At 44.4% G+C, this 15,022-nt stretch overlaps 1 protein-coding gene across 2 annotated transcripts in view; it reads left to right on the top strand.

Moving 5' to 3' along the window:
- The window catches only part of tjap1 (tight junction associated protein 1 (peripheral)), a 50,529-nt gene that overhangs the window by 15,757 nt on the left and 19,750 nt on the right, over window positions 1–15,022 (top strand). For both annotated transcript variants that reach the window (XM_035531407.1, XM_035531408.1), the window contains exons 3-4: window positions 11,674–11,869; window positions 14,001–14,029. In XM_035531407.1, the coding sequence (XP_035387300.1) occupies window positions 11,714–11,869; window positions 14,001–14,029 (185 nt within the window). In that variant the 5' untranslated portion in view covers window positions 11,674–11,713. The remainder of the gene's footprint in view (window positions 1–11,673; window positions 11,870–14,000; window positions 14,030–15,022) is intronic.

The following is a 15,022-nucleotide window of genomic DNA, read 5'->3' as shown; positions in this document are numbered from 1 at the left end:
AGCAGGCAGGCCTTTTGGACTGGACCAAACATGAGCAGGCAGCTTCACGTTGAGATGTGAGCTCCCAGGCGCTGTGTTTTTCCTCTCTTGCTTGCTAACACTTCCATGTCTCTCTGCCGGAGTCCCACGCATTGCGGTGTGTGTGTGTTCGAGCGCCGCTTCTGGGTGAACCCGCTGGGCAGCCCTTCCTTGGAAATCACCCCCACCCCGGATTGGGCATAACAGGCAGATATGCAGGGGAATTGTGTTACTGGGGCAAGTGGGGACCCATGGAATGACCCCTGTGGAGGATTGATCTTTGCACCGAAAGATAACTGCTATATTTTGGGGGATAACTCCTAGTCTTAAACGTGAACTGAGAAATGGCAAAACGGGTGACAGACCAGCTCTTAAGAGCAGCCTCTTCATTCACAAGACTTTTCAGCATTAAAGAAAAAGCATATTCTTGTAATAATCCTGATGCACTGAGCTGAGCATTTTCATAAACTTGTGTTCTTGTGAAGATGAACTGCAACATTTTTGCACTTTGACTTGTAATCTATGTACTGTAACTTGGCTGTATGTAAGGCATTTTGCTACACCATCATTGAACGACCTATTAGCCATTGTATATTTATTGCATGTCGAATGAGAGGAATTTGCCAGTCAAAATCACTGTTTGAGTTTAGGTTCCTTGAGATTAAGCTGAACTGTTTGTGGTTCCTCCTACAAAGGCAGTCCTGCTGGATTTTTTTTTTCTTTTTTATTTATTTATTTTTTTGTGTGTGTGTGTGTATAATTTAGCTTTGGTTTGAAACGGTCTCTGAAAGATGTTGATTCTCAGTTTTGACTTTGGCCGTCTTAGATGATGCACAGGTTCCTTTGCCAGCACTTTGTCACTTTGAGTTTCAGGAAATGAAAAGAACCTGAAGGGCCCATAACGTCTCAGTGATTGTGAATGCAACTCTCCTCACTCCATTCCAGTGTGCTGAAAGCCGTTTGGTTGCTGCGCGGTATTGTAATTTTTCCCTGCGTTTACCCATCGTGTCACTCCATTGCATGCAGTCTGTCACATCTGTGAATCTCAGTTTGCATGTCAAGCAGTCCCTTCTGCTAAACTGGTCCGCGGAGGGGAAAGCGCTTGCCCTTCTGACGCTGTCGGTTAAAGAATACCTGTGAGACACGAAAGTCAAAAAGATAAAAATGGGTGAGATTGTTTCTCTAATGGAGGCTGACGGTGCTTTTTGGGGGGGGGGACTGGTGTGCATAACGTCACAGGGCCTTCAATGACGAGCTGCGTGGGCTCTGTGCATGGATACAGAGTGTTCGACAGGGAAAATACAGAAAGTGGAGACTACAGTACAAAGATGCTTATGACCCATATAGTAAAAAATATATACGGAAAAATTTGACTACATTATCTAAAAGGCATTTTTCTGTAAGAAGAGTAAAACCGAGCTTACCTGGCATGGTGCCACAACTGTGGGCTGTTGTTGTTATTGTTTGTTTCTATATAGTCTATAGCACACAAGATCTGCTGTTACAGTTTGGATAATTATCATCTTTTTTCTTCAAATATGAATAAGGACGTACAGAAGGCGAGGCATGACGCTTGTATTTTTAAATTGTTGATTTAAACAGTGTGTAATGTGAAATATTTAATTACTACCAGATTGCAGTTCTTCTATCACTGATTGATTAATTGATTAGTTGGAACAAATTGAAGCCGTTAATCGATTGTGGAAATTGTTGCAGCCCTAGCTTAATGTACAACATGCAGTAACACAAAAAGATACCAGCGGTGTAGAAATCTCTGCATTATATGATGCCATGCAGTGCAATAATAAAAAAAATAAATCCAATGTCTTAAGGAACAGTATGAAAAATACACACAGACAGCATATATTAAGCATAGTCCTATGTGTCCTTTGCTTAGAACTCTGACAGCATTGAAATCAGAGTTATGTTGTTTAAATCTTTTGATACTGTGTATCCAGCCAGACCCAAAAGTAGAATGCCTTTCCTGAATAGTGATGTTGATCCTCATTGATGTTTAAAGACCCCCTCCCATGGAAAATCAAGTTTTAAACCTTGTTAATGTGTCTGTGTTTTTTTTTCCAATCTAGAAGAGAAATCATGAGCAAAATAAACAATGTCCTGGCTGAGCTTTTCGGCTTTGGAATTGCAGTGTACTAATGACTGTCTCGGGGCGTTTTCACACTTGTCCCAAATACCTGAGTCCGCACCCAGAACTGATTATGGGCTTGTTTGTGGCAAGGGCTAATTATTGCCAGTCCGTTTCACTCTGAAGTATTCCATCCGATCCGTGGATTGATTGGGCAATTCCCTGCGTCACTTTTCTGGCACAGGTATTCAAAATGTTAGCCACTAGGTTCATCGTATTAATAATTTTCCTTGAGTATAAAAACACTCAAGCAGCAAACACCCGTTGTGGGATACATGTCGTTCTCCATCAAGGTGCACCTTGATGCTTGTTGTGTGCAACTATGCTGAATTCAATGTGAGCGCAAGAGCCACGGGCTGCAAACGAATGCTGCGCATGCCATCTCAGAACTGACAGACAAGACGCTCACGTGAGATGGATAGAGCGGTTTCATTCAAAAGATTGGTTGGATTCTTGTCCTTTTCCAAGACTTTGATTTCACAAGTCCGGTCATGAGTCACTTCAGCAAAAATATGAGTCAAGTGGTGCATCTTTTAAATAAAAAAAATCGGCAGAAGAGCGTCTTGAGTTCGAGTTGCCTTCTGACATGTATACATCAGTGAGAATTGTCACACAGTGAGTACATGAACACCTGGGTAACATGGCCATAATAAATGGCTGCTTTATTAGAGCTGCCTGTCCTTTGACAATTGGAGCCTCTCTGTAAGGAAAGTAGATGTCTGACCCCGGAGTGCGCGTGCAATCTGGTACAGAATAAAATCAGAAGTTGTCGGTGGATCAGTTTCATTGTGAATCCACATTGGATTGGGATGGGAATCTATGCCAGGATGAATCGCTGTTTCTGAATGCCAAAGGAGGTCCAATGCCCTACTGGATGGGGATGTCTAGTAATGCGGCCATTCAGTGTACATATAGTATGGTATGAGTTATGAACTAGACTTTCTACGGTGTTCAGTGCGTTTCCTCCTGATGGCATATCGGGATGATATCTTTACAAGGTAGATAACAGAGCTGGTGATCATCAGGACCAAGGTTGTCTTAACATTAGCACCACTATTATTAGCTTTTTGATAATGTAGTCAAGATTATGGCTTGTGTTACGTTACCATCACTTTTCTAACTCTGTAGAGTGTGATACATAAAATACATTGCTTTGAAAAAATTTTTAAATTGATTTTCATGAAATCAAACAATATCACATTACCATTGTCATGACAGTTTGCCCTCTCTTTCGGAGTCTGTTTCCGGATCAAGCATGCGTACTGCCACTTGCCTCTGTGTAGCCTACAGTAGCTAACAATATAGAAAACCAGCAGAGTTGTGTGCGCTTCATAAGTTGAAGGTGAGCACATCAGCTCGAGCTGCAGGCAAACGGCAGATGGGTGGGTGGAGATTGAGACGAGGGCTATTTGCATATTCGTAGAGCCGGGCATACTGAGTGAAGGCAAAGGTGTAGAGTTGCATCTATGCATCCAAGCCTCTTTTAGGGCCTTTGGGGAGTTTTTTTTTTCTTCTTGTAAATAAACAAACAGAGGTGCATGCAGGTCTGTGGCCTTGAGTTGTTAAAAGCAGCTGTGTAATTGTCTAGCAAAGGATTGTCTGCTGTGCTCTGCGTATGTGTCTTTTGGTTTGGTCAGACCCCATAGCCTTCTCAAAGTGTGGGGATGACCTTTTCTTTTTGAACTGAAAAGATAGTATAGTAGTTAGCAAACCTACTGGGGCAGAATTTTGATAGCATTATTAGATGAGAAATTGTTTGGATTTTGCCTTTTATAGATGAGGATTGGGTCAGAAATGAGTACTATAAAAAAAAATTCTATGTGTAACCTATTTGTTCTGTTTGCTTTTAACAAACTCTTGAAGATGAACCTTGACTAGTTTGGCACAAAGGCTACTGCACACATGACTCTAATCAGAAATACTTAGCAGAGACTAATGATGACTAAGTAGACGAAGGCAAGCAATTTCAGATTCCTTTGAATGTCACAAGCAATTAACTGTGGCTTTGTTTTTGTTTTTACTTCTGTCTTCCATAGCTAAACCCCCTCCCCCTCAAAAATATCAGGGGAATATTCAGCCTTCCGTAAGGCCCTCTCGCATCTATTCATCACGCCACTCTCATGATGTTACACTCTTTAATTAGGACCTAACTGCTTTTTAAAAAATGTTTTCACTGCTGTCTCTGGGGGAGGCGGGAAATGGCTGGCAGCCAGGCAGACGCCCGCGCGCCTCCGGTCTTGGCTTTCTTGCTGGCCCCGTTTCCGTCTGCGGCGCGCCTCCTTAGCGGTGGGTCACTCTAACTCCCAGTGGTTTTCCATCCACCTTCCTCTTGTTTCAGGCCATTGATAGCCCCGAGGGTCACATGCGAGGGGGAGGGGGAGGAGAGGGACAGGGACAAGAGCAGAATTGAGTTTCCGTGGCGACCAGACGCGCGGGCGCGCACACGGGGCGAGGACAGGAGCTTGCAGCACGCGTGTTTGAGGTGAGGGGTACCGCGCACCCGGCTGGGGTGGTGGCTCTTCTGGAACCTTCTCTGTTGCTCTTTTAAGTCTTTGTAACTTTCTGAGTCGTACCTGTCGTCAGCCTTGCCTCATATGTGGCCATAAAGTCTCGCCCTGAACTTCGTACTCTCACTTCTAGTCTTAGACGATCAGTCAAAGTGTGATGGACTGCAAGTCGGTCACCTATCACTAGCTTTTGTGTCTGTGAACAATATTTGAGAAACAGGAAGCTCTTTTGTCTGACCTTCTTTTGCTTAGTTTCTCTTAACAGCTACCAATATAAGGACTGTTTAGTGTGGTCCATAAAAGATCAAAAACCACATATGAAATGTTGGTTTGTTTTAAAAACTGTTTTGTATTTGATCTCTATACTCCTGTACTTGAAGTCCTGTTTGTAAGTCAGACATTGTCCTTAACCGATCAGTTAGGAATTTGGACCTAAATCTGTGGGAAATTTGAGGTAGTGCACTATTACGTAGGTGAGGAAAGTTTCTCTTCCTTCCTTTTTTCCTAAATTAGCAAAGGACACAATCGGCTGATCTCTTGCAATACAAAGACAGTTGGTTATGTTTTATTAAAGCTGAATCTTCCCATTCATTTTTTTTTTTTTTTAATCCGGTTAAGGAAAAGGTTGAGAACTGGAACTATCTAATACTGTCATGTGATGGTTTCTTATAACGAACTGGGTTGTTAGTGTGCCTGCCAACCCCCAATGACTGCGCTATGATTTTTTTTTTTTTCTCTCTCTAAAGTTGTGGATACATGAACCATGGCCTGCTCGGTCTTGTTAAATTATTCAGACTAGACCAGAGTGTGGCTTGTAGAGTATCTACCTCACTGTGTTAAGGTGCTTGTTGATAATAAAGCGAAGAGTATTTACTCCTCCAATTCCACATGAAAACCTATATTTTTTGGTTAATGTGTTCGATTCCTCAGCCTCTGTCCATGCTTTGTAGTGTAGTCTTGCTCATAGTTCTTTTGCTGTTTTTGGCATGGGCGGCAACTAATTCATAAACAGTGTGTTAAGTGGCCTGACAGGCTCCAGATGCCTGTGATTGCAGTTATTACTTCTGTGTTGTGAGACCAGTTTGTTTTTATGCTTTCTTGTGTGTGTGTGTGTGTGTGTGTGTGTGTGTGTGTGTGTGTGTGTGTGTGTGTGTGTGTGTGTCTGTTTGTCAGATGTGGTGGGGCTGGTATCAGTTCCAGGGCACCACCAGCTGACTGTCATGCATGGCTGGTGGCCACCGGCCTTCACATTTGTTATTCTCCCTCCCGTCACACCGCATGGCTTTCTTATCCAGCAGAAGAGCCCCAACACTTAGACCACTTTTACACTGAATAAATATTGCATGTTATTAGATCAAGAGGCATAAACAGTCTCCGCAAATGCATGCGAAGATCTGCAAAAACATTTTCCCTGCAGATTTAGAAACTGCTTTTTTATCATTATACTCAGTTGCCTCAGTTTCAGAGGAATGTTTCATTCTAAGTAGAGTTGTCATTTTAGAAAGCCGTAATGTATCAGATTTATGATATTTGAACCACCAGGCTGTTGGAGATGCTGGATGATGCTGTTATTTGGCAACAATAGTTGATGGATGGCTCCAGTTAGAATACGTCCTATATCACCAAGTACTGCTTACAGACCTGTGATTAATAGTTGTAATAATTGACACCTTTGTGTTGATTTGTTGCCCTCTTTGCTCTATCCTTACAACTCATTGGAAGCAAGATATTTCTAATAACATTGGGCACTCTCACTTTACTAGGCACACCTATTTTACAGATGTCTTTTAATAGGTAAGCAGCTGCTGACTGTAGCCCACCACTGCCATACCTCCAGCCTGTTCGTCACCGGGCAGTTGTGACCACGGGCGGAATGTTAAAAATGTCTTGCGTGCAGCAATGCTGTGGGTAGGAATGAACTGCTGATGAAGAGCTCGAAGATGGCTGATACAAATCATACGTGACAACAGTTCAGCTACAGTCTCTAACTGTACACTTGCGAGATGTTTCTAATGAATAAATGGCTATAATTAAGTGGGCAGTGAGTGTATAATGAGCTGTTTGGCTGTTTCAGTAAGATTTATAGACCCTGTCAGGCTAGGGACATTTTCTGAGCCTTGCCACACGTCTCATTACGAAGCAATTCTGGTGAAACCCTAGGAAAAACGTTCACACCTTAAGTACACCAGCTGAGATGGCAGTACAGGGGTATGCTGTTTGCAAGCACAAGATCAAGGGCACTCAGTACATTATGCTTTCTTGGCTTTTTTGACAGCTCTCTGCAATGGGAAAACTCGTAATTAGAGTGCCAACGCTGAGGTCATAACCTTAGTAAAACCCATCAAAAAGAAAGATGGTAACACTAGCCATGTGATCCCTCAGTCCCTCCCCTCCCCACCATTTTTATACAGTCCTCATGCATCTTACGTAATACAAAACTTGTGTCTTGGAAATTTCTGTAGAAAATATGTGGTGTCAGCTGGTTTAGAGTGTTTTATGACAACAATAAAGAACGTGTGTGTGTGTGTGCGTGCGTGTGCGTGCGTGTGTGTGCGTGCGTGTGCGTGCGTGTGCGTGCGTGTGCGTGCGTGCGTGCGCGTGCGTGCGTGCGCGTGCGCGTGCGCGTGCGCGTGCGTGCGTGTGCGTGTGTGTGTGTGTGTGTGTGTGTGTGTGTGTGTGTGCGTGCGTGTGTGTGTGTGTGTGTGTGTGAGAAGGATGGCTTGGATCCTCTCTTCTGTTAATCTGCAGTGGTGCTGGCCACTCTTGGGTATCTGGCAGAACTGGACAGCCTGTGTTCCACCAAGCACATTAAGCTGCCCTTTGACATTGTTTGGGCAGTTTAAAACAATATGGTGGCTGGCTTCATCACATGCTGAATGTTGGGGACAACTCGGTTAGCAGGTGGTAATGGGTGACTGTTAACACTTGAAAGCTTATTGGGCAACAACTCCCAAACAAGCAAACAGATATAAATGAACTTTGCATAATACAACTGAGGTGGTTGCATTTTTTTTTAAAACTAAAGTACATAATGACTAGTCTAATTACACAGTTAGACTGTTGAAAATGTCCATTGGATAATAGATTTTAATGGTACCCAGCAAATTAATAAGACCCGGTTTTATCAAATCAAATAACACCTTTACCCGTGGCCCTGGGCCTGACTACAAGTAAATGAGCATATTGCAGAGAACACCATCTACTTTTTTGGGCATGCTTATCATTTAGTAGGAAGGACCAATTAAATGTTTGCTCTGCCCAATCTGTGTCCATTTATCATTGGCTTGTTTATTGCTGGGAGTGGCAGTCTCCAGAAATGGCCTTAATGGGCTCACACATTCTGTTGAGCTGCTTGGTGAAACGCAGTTGTTTCAGTAATGATAATGCACTGTTGTAGACAGCTTCAGCAGAAAGATTCAACAAGAAAAATTTGTTTTCTTAGAATAATATTAATAAGTGAGTCACTTTAATTCTGTATTTTACATTTTGTTTTCGTTTGTTTTACACAGATCCCCATCTCTGGCCAGTAGACTTGGTGACGCTGCGTTTGTGTTTTCATTAGATCAAGGCCGAGTGTGACCAAGAGCTTTGCACTAATGTTTCTATATACCTTTCTCCGCCATTCTTTTGTCGGGGCCCGGAGCCGGCCGGGGAGCCACCTGTCCTCCGCACGTCCCCTGCAGCCTGCTTTTCTCCTCTGACCCTGTAGACCCCACGTTTAGCGAGCGTGCTGCAGAGCGCTGCCGGCTGCCGCTGACCTTCGGACACCTGAAAGGTTGACCAGCATAGAGACGAGTGTGGTCTGATGACAGGGGCGCATAAGCAGTCGGACCGCCGGCGCTCGGCTTGCCGATCGGCGGGAACACTACGGAAGCTTGTCGGGGAGCATTTTGCAGCTAAATGTAACGCGAGCCTCTCTGTTCGCATATAAATGAAAAGCTTTTATGAGCTGGCCCACCTAATGCAAAGGAGCCTCGGTGAGGAAATATAGCTGCTGTCAAAACAAAGGTGACTGTAATCCAGGCTCCATTTTGTCTCATCACGATTTATTGATCAACTTTATGGCACTTCAAACAATGTTAAATATTTATTTAAGGGTTTTTTATTAGATTTCTGATTTTTGTACCTCAGAGATATTAATGCATATTGAATTGCAATCTTCATGTTTTCTGTCAGTCCGTTTGATTGTGGATCATCTTTTACCTGGTAGATGGTCATTTATTAGTATGTATTGTCTGCATTCTTTAATTGCCTGCATATCTTAAACCTTCATTTTGACCACATTGCCCCAGGCTAGCATGCTTTCGCTGATCATAGTACATTTTGAATATCTGTGATTCCAGTTTTCTGCTGCACCGTAGGACAGTCTGATTTCAATTTGATGAGTTTACTTAAAGAGAGACAGGATTAATCGATATGAAAATCCCTTAAAGAATTTAATTAAGCACTGAATCCAACTCCCAGATGCAAGTAAAATGTCACATTCCACAGAAATGAAAAGCAACTCGGTTGTGAAGCGCGCGCATCATTTTAATGAAGTGCACTCTGTTCTGAAAGGCCGCAGTTCCTGCGTGGGCATGTGTGAAGGCCACATGTTGTAACCCAGGCTACTTCTGTTAGCAGCGGTGTGCGTCCCCTCACCCTGTGACGGCAAAGGCGCGGAGTGCAGCCCTTCTCTGCGACACATGTTCGCGCCTACACACACATGACCGCTCTCGTAGTAATGGCATTCTCTGGAGTTAGCATGCACACAGTGAAACTAAAAGGGCAAAGCCTTCATGAAATGATGTGAATACAGACACTCCTGTTATAATGAGGCACACTGGTAGAGATGATTGATCTAGTAACATAAAATGGTTGACTGAATCACAGATTAAAGCTTTCTGCCAAGAGCTTCCATTTGTAATGACTCATTTTAGTCTCAAGTAAACAAAAGTATCCTTTCATTTATGGTGTCTTAGTCTCTGTGATGTTGTTGATAATAATATGGAGGTTTACTTTTGGTTGCGGAAGTAAACAAGCTATACTGGTAGGCTATTTAAAGGTGCCTTTCTGAGGGAATAATTTTTTTTTTTCTCCACCCGGTGTCATCACTTGTGGACATGCGCTGCTACCCACACTGCATTTTCATGGATATGTTTTTGTTGCCAACCTGGTATGACTAGCTGGAGACCTTTAGATGCCACAAATGCATCTAAAATTCACAAGGGGGCACACAGTTCTCATCAGCCTTTTGTCTTGAGCAAGAAGACAAGCAACCCAAGTCCTCCATTTCTTTTGCCTGATAACATGGGTTGAATGTTCCACGGAATCATTGACTAGCAGGGAAGGCATAGTTAACTAGTTTGGGAGAGAATAAGGTTAATATTTATCTAGATTGGTCATAGTTTGAGACACTGGATATCAGGACAAAAATCAGTGCAAGTTGGTACAAAACCAAAGAACAAATTCCTTTCCATTTGTTACTGTTGAGTTCATTTGATTTATTGTGGTCTTGGTATGGTTGTACTGTCTGCGGCTAATGTTTCGTATTGTTCATACTTCGTTTGACCTGCTAAGATTAGAGGATGTAGGTTTGTTGTCTCAAACAGAAAATCACTGTCCTTTGGTGTGTTTTTGTGGGGGGGCGGGGGGATGCATTTTGCAGACAAATATGAGAACTGACATCAGTTCAAAGGAAGTCTGTTAGTATATAGCCCCCCGGCACATTTTGACAGCATGTTTTCTCTCTCTCTCTCTCTCTCTCTCTCTCTCTCTCTCTCTCTCTCTCTCTCTCTCTCTCATCTCTCTCTCTCTCTCTCTCTCTCTCTCTCTCTCTCTCTCTCTCTCTCTCTCTCTCTCTCTCTCTCTCTCTCTCTCTCTCTCTCTCTCTCTCTCTCTCTCTCTCTCTCTCTCTCTCTCTCTCTCTCTCTCTTTTCCTTCCTTCCTTCATGTGCGTCCCAGACCTATTCCGTGGCACTTTAACAACTCTGTCCTGGGAATGCTATTGATTTGTTTATTGAGGAAGCACCGTCACACCCGCCCCTCCCTGCTAACCTTCATCAATGAAGAGGGTTAAAATAGCTGCAGTAATGACCAACAGCAGTGGAGATTGGTTAACTAGGCCTGGCTCACAATAATTGTGTGAATGTAGATTATAGTATTGCATGTCAAAACGCAGTACTTTCACTTTTTAGGCTGTAGACTTGTGTTAGCAAAGTGTTTTAGATCTGCACTTCTGTCGTAAGCCATGCAGCCGGATGGAATATTCATTTATATATTCATTTCCGTCTAGCACTAATTTTGGATCTGCCGTGTTAGATCTCTCATACGGGTGTGTAGTACAGCTGTTTTGCGGAGGATTGTCCAGGGACGTTGCTCTGAATGTTTGAACAGTTTACATATGGGCAAGGAGTCAGACCCATGTCAGTGAGTGTGTCAACTGAACAGACATTCCGAGTTTGTTTTTGTTTGGGTTTTTTTTCCCCCTGTTCTTCTAAATTTAGCCTTTCATGATCAATAAGATCCATGCAGTGAGTCAGGGGACAGATTCAACAGTTTGTCTATTTAAAACACCTCTTTCTCGTACACATCCCATTTTTCTTTTGCAATGTGCATATGCTTGTCACACATGTTGAAACATGCTATACTTAGACTCCAGAGGCACGTTGTTGAAAAGCACTCGTGCACACAAGCATTGACAGATGGTTTGATGGTTATTTGAAGTGGCAAGCCCCTACCTCCCTCCCTCCTGCCCCTCCTTCTAGCTCTGATATTCTGATACTGGTAGGTTTTTTTTTTTTTTTTTTTTTTTTTTTTTTTCTTTTTTTTTTTTTTTCTTTCCCATCCTGCTCAGTGTGGCTGCATTCATCAAAGCTTATTGATTCCAACTGCTTTTTCATGGCTGCCACTGGGGTAGGGAATCGAAGGGAAAAGGAGAGCAGAGGATCCGAGTCCTCTCTTTGCACAGGGCAGGACTCGGGGCTGGCGCTCCTATGATTTCCCGTGGTTTTCTCTCGACAGGACTGGCGGTCAGTGTATGGACGGACGCTGAGTTCCGAGAATGGCAAGCGCCACCCAAGCCCGCAAGCCGTACCGCAAGGCGCCACCGCAGCACCGCGAGACGCGCCACAGCCTGCCAGCCTTCCGAGAAGACCTTAGCAGGAGCCCTCCAGGATCCGGCAACCCCCCAGCTCCACCCCAGCCTGACCCCAGCCAGGTAAATTACCCCCAAAGTCATTCTCCCATTTCGCAGTGCAATAAGATGGACGTGTCTAGCCTCTCTAGCTTGGAGCTCATGGTCCTTCCCCCTCCTTGGATATTCAACCATGGTGCTCCTGAGATGGGCATTCTTCCCATGCCAAGCAAGGACATCCCGCCACGATCTGCTGAATGGCCCCCTTTCTTGTCAGACAGCTCCCAACAGTGCATCCGTGCCGCTTCTCCATCCCACTGCAGCACAAGCGGGGAGCGCTCCTTGCTTTTCAAGGAGCGGGCAGAGATCCTCGTCCCCGGGGTAACACGGCATCCTCCCAAGTCAGTTTTCCCAACGCAGACCCTTCCCCCCAAGGGCATACTTAAGCAGTCGCACCCGTTGGGAATGCACTCCGGTCGCAGCCTGCGCAAATCACTGTCAGCAGAAATGTTGGGACACAGCCGCAGTCATGTATTCAGCAGCAACAACATGTCACTAGACTGGCAGAATGAGCAAGGGCAGTCTCCTGCAGGCCCCGGTGCCTCCAGACCCGCAACCTCAGCCAGCTCCTTGCCACCCGATCGGAACATCCGGCTGCTGGAAGAGAAGCTCAGGTTCTCCCGGTTCTTGGATGAGATCACATGCAGAGTTCTGAGCCCTGCCAGGTTAAAGATGCTTGGTGGTAAGATGCCTGAACTTCCCAGTGGGACCCAGGTCAGCAGGCAGTGGAATGCTTGCCAGAAAACGGATCGCCAGGACCACCAGGAGAGGAAGCTTGAGAGGAATCATCTCTACGACCGTTGTGGCAGTCGGCATGGCAAAGAGGCCGGCAGAGAGGGCGAAGGAAACCCCAAGACATGTTGTTATTCAAAATTGAAAAAGGACAAGCCAGAACGGGAACCAAAGAAACAGTGCATGGACCCCAACAGAGAGGTGGCTCAGCCTGAAACAGAGGCTTCCGTCGAGGGCCGGGTTCCGGGCGATTCCAGGTGCGGGAGCGAGTCGGAGTGGAACGGAATGAATCGACGAGGAGCCACTCGTCTTCTGTCTCACCAGCCAGCCCAGCAGGAGCTCAGGCTACAGTCGAGGGAGACTGTGGAGAAATTAGCGCCCCAAAAGGTTGGACTCTCCACTCTCCTTGTGCAGAACGAAAACAACATGGCACTATCACAAACTGCTTTTTCTGTTTTATCACAGATCAAGGTATGTGGGCCGGGCTCCATTTTCCTTTCTTCACCTTCTATTCCCTCCGGTCACGGAATGTCTGCAATAACTGCAGCGTTGCTTTAGAGAGCTCAGTGGGTTGTGTGCAAGCATCCCCAGAATCCATTCAGTGTGTTGCTTAGCTACCATTATGTGTGCTTTTATAAGTAGAATACCACCTTGCAAAAAGAATAACCCCTTAATCATTAATATCGGAATGTCTGGGGCAGATTCTGTGTTCCATATACCTAACCTTCTCTTTTTGGCTCATGCCCAAGAAGGCTTGAAGGATCTTGGTATGCTCTTCCCCTTTCTAGCGCTAATAGTTGATGTCTGTTCAATTTGAGTTTTGTCACCACTCTTGTACTCTATTTTATAAACTCAGCTCTTCACAGTTTAATTTAAATGATTATTTACATATGCATTACTTTTAAAATAAAATGTAGCTTTTTGTCCCTGAAGGTGGGCTTTTGTAATACGTTTCCCTTTGCCAATTAACATTTCATTTCCCTGTAGCTAATGCTAAATGAAGCGGTAGTGAAATGTTTGTGCTTGAGGTTTCTTATCTTGTTTTGCTGAACCTGCTTGTGATTTTACAAGGGTTTTCCTCTTAATTATGAAAGGCAAAATAAAATTATTAAAGTGTAATTGGCTCCTTATATCTTAATTAGAATTTAGCTCAAAATCATTACTTTCAATTACTAGAGAGAGCAAACCTGTGAAAGAAGCTAATTAGAGAGTTTGGCTTGATCAGTATTTTAAGACATCAAGGAAGAATTATTTGCAGTCTTGCTTAATGACTCTGTAAATTATTGCTAAAAATAATTTGAACACAGGTCATGCTTAATAGACCTGTAGACTAATAGACTAATGGCATTTCTGTTCTTGTACCTACACATGAAAATTTTGTTGCATATGTTTAAAGTAATTAATTTTTTATTTTTTTTAACAGGACTCTTTATCAGATGCTGACAAAATCAAGTAAGTATGCTATGTGTTTTCTGATTAACTTGTTGTTGTACACCCTTTATTTTTGAAGTGTCATCGTGTTGTTTGCCAGTCTTTGCTGGCTGTTTGTGTGTAATTCATGAAGTGTATTTTGGTGAGGGTGGCACATACGTTAGGATCTAATCAAAGCAGGATACTTCCTTTCCTGACCCTGTTGGATTCTGTCAGCATGACAGTCTAGTGGGATGAGGCGGTAAGTCCCAGATGCCTGGCTCAGGCAGTGCCAGGGAGGTGGGTCTCAGGTGGGCAAAGCAGGCGTCATCCAGGTGGCGGTGCACGAAAGATAAGGCGCCGTCATCAAAGCAGATCAGTCATCGCATGTGAATGCGCTCTCTACTTCCACCCTCTTACAGTGCATAGGACCCAGTGTGCGAGCCCCCTGGGATTCCCGCCGTCCCATTGCCCGCTGCTGCCCTTCTCCTGGTAGAGCCTGCCCCTGCAGCCTGTGGGACAAGGCACCTCCATACGGTTAATGACCTCGCACCCTGTACACGTGTCGGGGGTGCCACACAATCAGATGCTCCTGCTTCCTTGTTTACACTGGTGTGAGATGTCCACCCTTCTCTCTGCCTGCCTTTTCTTGTGTTTTCAATACTTTTCAGCTCATTTCTGTCCACGGCAAATGCCCCAGACCTGGAAGTCGTTCTTGGTGTGTGCGTTACACATTACGGCCGGCTTGCTTGCACTTTCTGATTGTTGGCTACCTCTGAAATAACTTTTCATTATCCGCTTGATTATACATGCGACACACATTTTTAATGAACTTGTTGTGCAGCCACACCTGGTGTGAATGAGCCGGGCTTGCTGGGGTAAAGCAGGCAGTCCTCTGTTCACATGCTTTGTTCACCGAGGCTGAACAGACAGTCCTAGGTCTCCCAGCTGACATGGATCAGAAGCATGCATGCATGCAATGAAGCTGCCATGGCGCCTCTGGCACCTTCATCGATTGGCCTAGATGTCAACTGA

Source organism: Electrophorus electricus, chromosome 11 (genome assembly GCF_013358815.1).
Source record: "Electrophorus electricus isolate fEleEle1 chromosome 11, fEleEle1.pri, whole genome shotgun sequence".
Lineage (NCBI taxonomy): Eukaryota > Metazoa > Chordata > Actinopteri > Gymnotiformes > Gymnotidae > Electrophorus > Electrophorus electricus.
Note: the sequence above shows the minus strand (reverse complement) of the source record. Positions and strands in the feature narration are given on the sequence as shown.